This window comes from Acinonyx jubatus, chromosome D4 (genome assembly GCF_027475565.1).
Source record: "Acinonyx jubatus isolate Ajub_Pintada_27869175 chromosome D4, VMU_Ajub_asm_v1.0, whole genome shotgun sequence".
In the NCBI taxonomy this organism is placed as follows: Eukaryota; Metazoa; Chordata; class Mammalia; order Carnivora; family Felidae; genus Acinonyx; species Acinonyx jubatus.
This window is the reverse complement of record NC_069391.1, coordinates 7,154,300-7,163,167: the sequence shown is the minus strand read 5'-3', so window position 1 is coordinate 7,163,167 and position 8,868 is coordinate 7,154,300. Positions and strand designations below refer to the sequence as shown.

Below are 8,868 nucleotides of genomic sequence, written 5' to 3'. Positions count from 1 at the left end.
TTTGTGGTCCACCTCCTTGGGGCTCTGGACGAGGGAGTAAAGCAGAGGTGCATTTGCATTACCTGGAAAGCATTTTTTTTTTAAGTTTATTTATTTATTTTGAGAGAGACAGAGACCGCACAAGTGGGGGAAAAGCAGAGAGAGAGAGAGAGAGAGAGAGAGAGAGAGAGAGAGGGAGAGAGAGAGAATCCTAAGCAGGCTTCACACTGTCAGGGAAGAGCCCAATGCGGGTTGAACCCAAGAAACTGAGAGATCATGACTTGAGCCAAAACCAAGAGACGGACGCCCAACCGACTGAGCCATCCAGGTGCCCCTGGAAAGCATTATTTAAACAGAAATGCCTTGGGGCGCCTGGGTGGCTCAGTAGTTTAAGCGGCCGACTTTGGCTCAGGTCATGATCTCTCGGTCCGTGAGTTCGAGCCCCGCGTCGGGCCCTGTGCTGACAGCTCGGAGCCTGGAGCCTGTTTCAGATTCTGTGTCTCCCTCTCTCTGACCCTTCCCTGTTCATGCTGTCTCTCCCTGTCTCAAAAATAAATTTAAAAAAACGTTAAAAAAAAAAAACAAAACAAATGCCTTGGCCTTACTTAGTGGCTCAAAAGGCTTGCACTCTACTGCAAGGTGCTGTAGGTCCTAGCTCTGAAGGTGTGAAACGAACTAAACGCCCACGGCCTTCCTTCGGGCAGTTGTGCGCCTCAATGCGATTTACTCCTGTTGCTGGGACTGGCCATCAGCACTCTGCTGTTTCTTGCAACCATTTAAACACCGACTCGGGCAAAAAAAGACCCGCGGGTGAACGTGGCGACTTCTTGCCTTCAGACTTCCAGTTTGGCGCGGCTCTGCCTAAAAGTCACCACTTGATAGAATGTTCCCCCTTTCAGCCTTTTTTTGCATTATGTAACTTCATAACAGAAACGGGTACAGAGAGGGGAAAAGTGACTTGCTCAAGTGCACACAGCCTTCTTGGCAGAGGCTTGGACTAGAAGCCAGGAAAAGGCCTTCTAAGTGGAGTGGAGAGCTCCGGGGTTTACAAACAAGCCCGAGTGAGTCCGAAGGGCATCTTCCCCAACTGGAAAATAGGATGGAGATGCCGCCTTCCTTCTTCACCCACGAAGAGGGACGATGCCCCAGCAGCGTCCCAGGGCGCCGAACCCGGGGTGGGTGTATTTTCGGGCCCCGCTGTGAAGCTAGGCTACTACAAGGCCTGCACTTCTGGGGGGCTGTAACACACCTCTCCCCTGCGCCCCGCGCCACCCCACCGAGAAGGGAAGCCGCTCCGCCACCACGTGACGCGCCTGCCGGGGGGTGGGGGGGGGGCCTGCACGCAGCCCGGCAAGGCCCCGCCCCTTGGGCCGCCGCGCGCCCGTAGCGCGCAAATGTCCCGGGTCGGGCTGGAGAAGGGGAAAGCGGGGGAGGGGAGCGCGGCGCGGGGGGCCGGCCCCGTACGTCGCGGCGTTCCTTCCTCCCGCCTCTCGGCCAGGCCCTGTGTCTCCTCGCCGCGGCTCCGCCCCCTCGTCCCGGCACCCTAGCCAATGGCGACGCGGCGCGAGCCTCTCCGGCCGGGGGCGGGGCGTACGCGCGGGGCCTGGCGCGCCTGCGCCCTGCCGCTCCCCCCCCCCCCCCCTCGCCGTGAGGAGGAGGAGGTGGAGGAGGAGGCGGCTCGGGGAGAGCGAGCAGCGAGCTGGACCGCGGAGCGTGAGTGAGGGAGCCGAGCCGCCTGCCCGCCCGCCCGCCGCCGCCTCCCCTCCGTAAGCAGGAGCCCGGGCCGGGGCCCGGCACGCCGCCCCAGCCCCTCCCTCGTCGTCAGGCCGCGAGGGCAGCGCGCGCGAGCCAGGGGGAGGGAGAGCGAGCGAGCGAGCGAGCGAGCTAGCGAGCGCCGGGAGGAGGCGGCCGGACCGAGCGAGCGCCCGCGCGTGTGGCGTGAGGGGAAGCCGCTGCCCGCCCCCTTCGCCTTCCCTTCTCTCCCCCTCCCCGCTCCCCCCCCGACCGCGGAGCAGCACCATGTCGGCGCCGGCGGCCAAAGTCAGTAAAAAGGAGCTCAACTCCAACCACGACGGGGCCGACGAGACCTCAGGTGAGGAGCAGGCGAGGCGGGGGCCGGCCCGCGCCGCCATCTTCGCCGCCCGCCCAGGCCGCCGGCGGGGCCCGGGGCGCGCGGGGGGCGCCGGGCGGACGGGCCGGCGCGCGCCTCGGCGCCCTTTTTTGTGCGCGCGGGGCCGGGGCCGGGGTGGCGCCGCGGCGGCGGACGGCGCTGCGAGGCGGGGGCGCTGCGGCCTGCTCTCGGCGCGGGCGGAGGAGACCCCCCCTTCCTCTCCCCCCTCCCTCGCTCTCCTCCCCCTCCCTCCCTCCCGAGAAGCCTCTCTTTATTGTGCTCCGCCATGATGCCTCGCTCCCATCAGCCGCCGCCGCCGCCGCCGCCACATGGTGCGGCCGGACGCGGCCCCGCGGCCGGGCCTCCGCGCGGCTCCCCCCCCCCCCCCCCTGCGCGCCCGGCCTGCGGGCGGCGCCCCCGCACCCGCGCCCGGAGGCCGGCCCCGGCGCGGCCCTGCGCCTCGAGCTGGGGCGGGGTGGGGGCGCGGGGCAGCACGCGGCCGGCCGCGCGCTGGGCCCCGGCCGCCCGGGAGGATGCTCCGGCCGGCCCCGGGCACGCTTCCCACGTGGGGCGGCCAGCCCGTCGCGGCAGGGCGCGGGGAAGCCTGGCCCGGCGGGCCGGCGTGGCGGAGGGGCTTTGCGACGGCCCGCGGCGACCCTCCCGGCCCTGGCAGCGAGGGCTTTCCCGGCAGGGGGGCCGCCAAAGCCGGGATGGTTAGCGGAAGTGAACCGCGCGATCGGGCCCCTTCACGCCCACCTAGCTTTGTGGGTGCTGCAGTCCTCACCGGACAAAAGGGCACCCTCCCCGAAGCACACCCCCTTTTCCTCCTCTCCCCTCTGTGGCTCGTAGTTTCCTGACTGCGCGCTGGCTTCCTGTAAGTGTGCTCCAAAATCGTGTGGGGCCGCCTGGGAGCCAAGCCCGCCTGAAATTGGGTTGGAGGGGAGAGAGGGGTCGGGGTCGAATCCCGGGGCTCCTGTTCGAAGGAGGGAGAGTCGAGTGTTTACGACGGTGGGGCAGATCCGAGGTCCTTATCTGTCAGGCACGTCTGAGGTCTTCACTGTGATCGATGCTGAGCAGTATTTGCAACTTTGTGTGAAGTGATCCTACCGCCGAGATAGGTGGTGTCCTCCTTTTCCTTATTGTCACGGGTCGGTTTGCGAATTGGCCTTAACAGCTGGCACTGTTGTGTAGCAGGTATATATGATGTGATGAATAGCAAACAGTAAGAATTTCTGAATAAGGCTTATTCACTACCTTTCGTAAGAGAAACTTTAATAATTGGTCTCCTTTTTGTAAGGGAACTCTCGAAAAAGTGCTGCAGACTTGAGTAGCTTAGCAGATTGTATGATTTGTGAATAGTCTTAATTAAACAATAATTTGTTAACTAGAGGCGTGAACACGTGGAGAGCATGCCTTGTAGTAGGCAGTTTCTTTTTTAAAAACTGCTTTATTGGTATAACTCACGTCACCGGTTGTGTTAACATCAGGAAAACTAATTTTATGTTCTAATTAGTATTGAGTCCTATGCACCTTTTTCTTGCAGAAAAAGAACAGCAAGAAGCAATTGAACATATTGATGAAGTACAAAATGAAATAGACAGGTAAAGTTTTTCTTAGTTTACTTTGGAGAAGTTTTTTGAGATGCAGCTTACGGCCTGGTGATCCTTGAAACTATGGTCAAATAAATCTGTATCCACTGGCCAAGTGGAGATGATTACAACTTAGTGAGAAATATTTTTGAAAGGTCAGTGTTATTTTTCTGTGAAATATTTCTGTTGATCAAAAAGTTTGAAGAAAGTATATTCATTGACCTTTGGGTGTGCTTTCAGAGGTTACAAGTTGTCTGAATTGCGGTGCCTGAGCTTCTGATAGTTTGGCATTATGGCATCAGTGTTGCTCCTGCTTGGGTTATAACTTTGTTACTTGATCAGCAACTTTTTTTTTTTTTTTTTTTTTTGTAAACTTAATCTGCCTGAGGGAAACAATTGAAGTTAGCGTGGTGATAGAGTTGGCAACTTAAATATACAATGTTACCAGAATGCTCAGTTGGGCTACTTTAGGAACTGTCAACTGTTGAGTGTATGTTGGTGAAGTAGCTCAATTTGTCATCTTAGTTTTGACGTCTTTCACTCCAAAAATCTAGGTGTTCTGGTTATTATGAGTGAGTACTTTGTACTGTTCTAAAGCTAAAAAGTAAATATTCTGTAGTTTCGGCAGTTTTTGTATTTGTCAAATATCGTAATTGTCAACATGGTTTTTCATTTGCTTCAGACTTAATGAACAAGCCAGTGAGGAGATTTTGAAAGTAGAACAGAAGTATAACAAACTCCGCCAACCATTTTTTCAGAAGAGGTCGGAATTGATCGCCAAAATCCCAAATTTTTGGGTAACAACATTTGTCAACCATCCACAAGGTATGTTGTGGCAGAGCACTATTGCAGGGTATGGGGTGTCCATTCGTTAAAGAGTGGGGGGACTTTGCTTGAGAGCTTAGTCCGACATGTTCGTTACATGCAGAGATTAAAACACTCGGGAGGCTTGCATTTAATGCTTTCTCTGTTTAGAAGAGACTATATTCTAACTTGAGATTCCCTTTAATTATTTGGTAAAAGATAGTGACAGCCCTGACACTGAGCCATCTGGTTTGCAATTAATGGATTTATGAAATCAAAGACACTCACTAAATTTGGAAAATTTTAAAAGGCATCACTTGAATTGTTTGTTAATATTGTCTGTTTAATATCCATTTGACCTGTAATTTGCTGGTCCAGTGTCTGCACTGCTTGGGGAGGAGGATGAAGAGGCTCTGCATTATTTGACAAGAGTTGAAGTGACAGAATTTGAAGATATTAAATCAGGTTACAGAATAGATTTTGTAAGTATCAATAAGTGATCTTGTTTGCCACTGTGGAAATTAATTTAAGCTTTGGTTAGAAGAGCTGTTTGTATTGATTTTCAATTCTCAATTCTTTATTGTAGTATTTTGATGAAAACCCTTACTTTGAAAATAAAGTTCTCTCCAAAGAATTTCATCTGAATGAGAGTGGTGATCCATCTTCAAAGTCCACTGAAATCAAATGGAAATCTGGAAAGGTATTTGAGGAATGTTGGGCAAAAGTATCATTTTGTGTATTTTGGTTTAGTTGAACCTCTTACCAATAGTTGGTGCTTTGGTAATGTGTTAAGTGCAAACCCTTAAGATGTAAAAAAAAAAAGAAAAACAAAAACCCTCCAATGTGTTAGAGCCAAATACAATAGCTTGGAGCTGTCAGATTATTGTGTTGAGTTTTTCAAGAAACGGGCTAAATTTCTTTGATTCCTACATGGGTTACTGAGCTTTTCAAATGGCTTGGTACTTGCCAGATTGCATTTATATCTACATTTATGCAGTGAGCCCATTGTCAATTATACTGTGTTATGGGTAGTGGTTGTCAAAGTGGAACTAATTTTGTATGTAAAGTAGTGAAATTTAGATGGCCCCTTTATAGGAGAAGCTTTTTGTAAAAATTTGACGTCTTTGCAGACCTAGAATTTTAGGACTTTGTTTTTATCTGCTGTACGTTTTATAATTTCTTTTAGATGACAAGTATAGATGACATACTAGTGTGATTCCCACCCCCCCCCACCCCCCGCTTTTGTGTTAAAATCTTAAGTTATAGGGAAATTTAAGTGTTGTGGAGAACCTATGTCAGAAGTTCTTCTGTCTTCGTTTAGGATTTGACGAAACGTTCAAGTCAAACGCAGAATAAAGCCAGCAGGAAGAGACAGCATGAGGAACCAGAGAGCTTTTTCACCTGGTTTACTGACCATTCTGATGCGGGTGCAGATGAGTTAGGGGAGGTCATCAAAGATGATATTTGGCCCAATCCTTTACAGTACTACTTGGTGAGTTGAGAATGTTTTTTTAATTCAAGGTTGTATCTGTCTCATTTGTTGGAAAATGAGTTCCTAAGGTAGTTTGTTTCTTGTTTTTTGTTTTTGTTTTTGAAGGTTCCTGATATGGATGACGAAGAAGGGGAAGGAGAAGAAGATGATGATGATGATGAAGAAGAGGAAGGATTGGAAGATATTGATGAAGAAGGAGATGAGGATGAAGGTGAAGAAGATGAAGATGATGATGAGGGGGAGGAAGGAGAGGTAAAAAAGAATTTGGTTAAGTCCAAAGAAGACCAATCTTGAAAGAACTTACCCTGTTATTTTGTGGGTTGTATATATTGTGTAACAGAGGTGTGGCCAACGGTGGGAGGATTTGTAGGTGAGATGAGCTAGTTTTTCGAGATGGAAGAAAGTTTTAATCAAGTCCTTATATCAGTGATTTTTAACCGTAACCAGTTCTGCTTTTGTGGTTCGTACTCTGTTCTGCCCTTCCCCTAACTAGTACTTAATGAAAGTGATATGGGTAGTGCAGCTGGTCAGATTCTGAGAAATCTAAATAGCAGATTTGCATGTTTTGGACAAACAGTAAAATCATTCTAGTCAGATAGAAATAGATTGTTGCTTGGTTTGTTTTACTTGGTGTGAAAGAGGTCAGATTTTGGTCAGCGCTGAAAAGTTAACTAATTTATGTGAAACAGCATCACTGGGTTGTTCAATTGAGATTTGATACAGACCGATTTGTGGCTTCGTTCGTAAAATGACATGTCCCTGTAGTGCATCAGTGTGTCCTATGGAAGTCCATGAGTGTCCGTACGAATGTTGGGGAATGACCTTAGAATTAACCCTGGAGATTAACTGCCCACTTTTCTTTCTTACAGGAGGATGAAGGAGAAGACGACTGATGGATTCCAACCTTCCTTTTTTTAATTTTCTCCAGTCCCTGGGAGCAACTTGCAGTCTTTTTTTTTTTCCCCCTCCTCCTCTTGTGCTCATTCGCCCTGTTTTTTGAAGTCTCTTTTCTCTCCCTTTATACCATGGTTCTCAACTTATTTTGGGGGGAAATACCTTGAGCAGAATACAGTGGGAAAAGAATCTCTACCCCTTTCTGTTCCAAATTCATTTTTATCCCTTCCTGTCTCAACAAAAACTTTATGGAATCAACACCACCGTGCTCTGTGGGAAAAAAGAAAAACCTTCTGCTCCCTTAGCTCTGCTGGAAGCTGGAGGGTGCTAGGCCCCTGTGTAGTAGTGCATAGAATTCTAGCTTTTTTCCTCCTTTCTCTGTATATTGGGCTCAGAGATTACACTGTGTCTCTATGTGAATATGGACAGTTAGCATTTACCAACATGTATCTGTCTACTTTCTCTTGTTTAAAAAAAAGAAAAAAAAACTTAAAAAAATGGGGTTATAGAAGGTCAGCAAAGGGTGGGTTTGAGATGTTTGGGTGGGTTAAGTGGGCATTTTGACAACATGGCTTCTCCTTTGGCATGTTTAATTGTGATGTTTAACGGACATCCTGGCAGTTGAAGATGACACTTTTAAAATAAAATTCTCTCCTAATGATGATTTGAGCCCTGCCACTCGATGGGAGAATCAGCAGAACCTGTAGGATCTTATCTGGAATTGACATTCTCTTGTAATTTTGTTCCTGTTTATTTTTAAATTTTCTTTTTGTTTCACTGGAAAGGAAAGATGCTCAGTTTTAAACGTTAAAAGTGTACAAGTTGCTTTGTTACAATAAAACTAAATGTGTACACAAAGGATTTTGATGCTTTTCTCTCAGAACAGGTGTATTTAATTATGATTTTCCAAGTTTGACTTGTGTAACGTATTGTCAAACTTTGTCACCCTGACTCCGTATTTTTTGATACGCACTTTGCAGGGTGACCTCAGGGCTTGTGTGGACTGAGAAAGGGATTTGAATCAATGTATTAATGTCTCCAAATCCGGGAACCATCATGGGTACGATTTGCCGTCAGTTTCTGAAATTCTCCACCTCAGTCGGGGTACCAGATTGCCCAGAAGTCCGTTATGATTATGTTGTGCCCTTGATTTGTATCTCGAATTGGCATTTTCAAAAATGGGCCTTTATTTACCTGGATATAATTCTAGTGCCTGCCACCACTGTCAGACAGACCTGGTGCTCTAATGCCGAATTACACACAGGGCAGTTGCTGGCGTGCCTTCATTGGCACCATGAAACGTGGCTGAGAAGACAGACTCTCAGACAAGAAGTCCGTACTGGTGGTAAACTCAGGAGTACTTTTGTCTCAAAGTACTAGCTATTTAGCACGTAGCTCTCAAGCGAGACCTGTCTGTGTGAATCTGGGTGAGAATGACGGGCTCGGCTCTGCTAAATGCCGTTGTGCATAGAATAACATTTTGGGAAGCTACCTAATGCATAAGCTTTTTAATGCTGTAAATTATAGTAGCTAAAATTAAATGCCACTTAACTTTTTCAGAGATGAATTCATGGACAGCCTGGTCAAATTCAAAGCTTTTTGATGTATAAAACTTTATAAATGGAACTATTCCATCGATAGGCAAAGTGTAATGAAAACCTGTCTAGGTGGATAGTATGTAATTTCTGCACAGGTCATGTTTAGTAATTACATCACTGTATACCGGTCAGGAATCTTGCTCCAATAAAGGAACATAAAGATTTTTTTTGACTGGGGTCATTCTCCTTGTTTTGTAGAGAAATGTTACTTGCTTTTGGATTCAGATGATAAGCTAGTTTTTCTGTGTGGTTTGTGTTCATAGTGACTGGGGAAGGGGGTAAACTCTTCATATCCTCCAGCAGTATAGCCGAAGCGACATCTATACGAAAGGGTATGTATAAAGGTCACGGGAAAATAACTTCTTTGGGATGTAGTCAGTTCGTGAAGGGATTGAGTATTTT

General features: G+C 48.5%; 1 protein-coding gene across 1 annotated transcript; it reads left to right on the top strand.

Annotated features, from left to right (window-relative positions):
• Positions 1-1,619: 1,619 nt before the first annotated feature.
• Positions 1,620-8,638, top strand: SET (SET nuclear proto-oncogene). Its single transcript, XM_027035308.2, has 8 exons — positions 1,620-2,071; positions 3,633-3,690; positions 4,361-4,503; positions 4,861-4,964; positions 5,069-5,182; positions 5,804-5,974; positions 6,080-6,226; positions 6,844-8,638. The coding sequence occupies exons 1-8, from the start codon at positions 1,999-2,001 to the stop codon at positions 6,865-6,867; spliced, it is 834 nt and encodes a 277-aa protein (XP_026891109.1). The 5' UTR covers positions 1,620-1,998; the 3' UTR covers positions 6,868-8,638.
• The last annotated feature ends 230 nt before the right edge of the window (positions 8,639-8,868 follow it).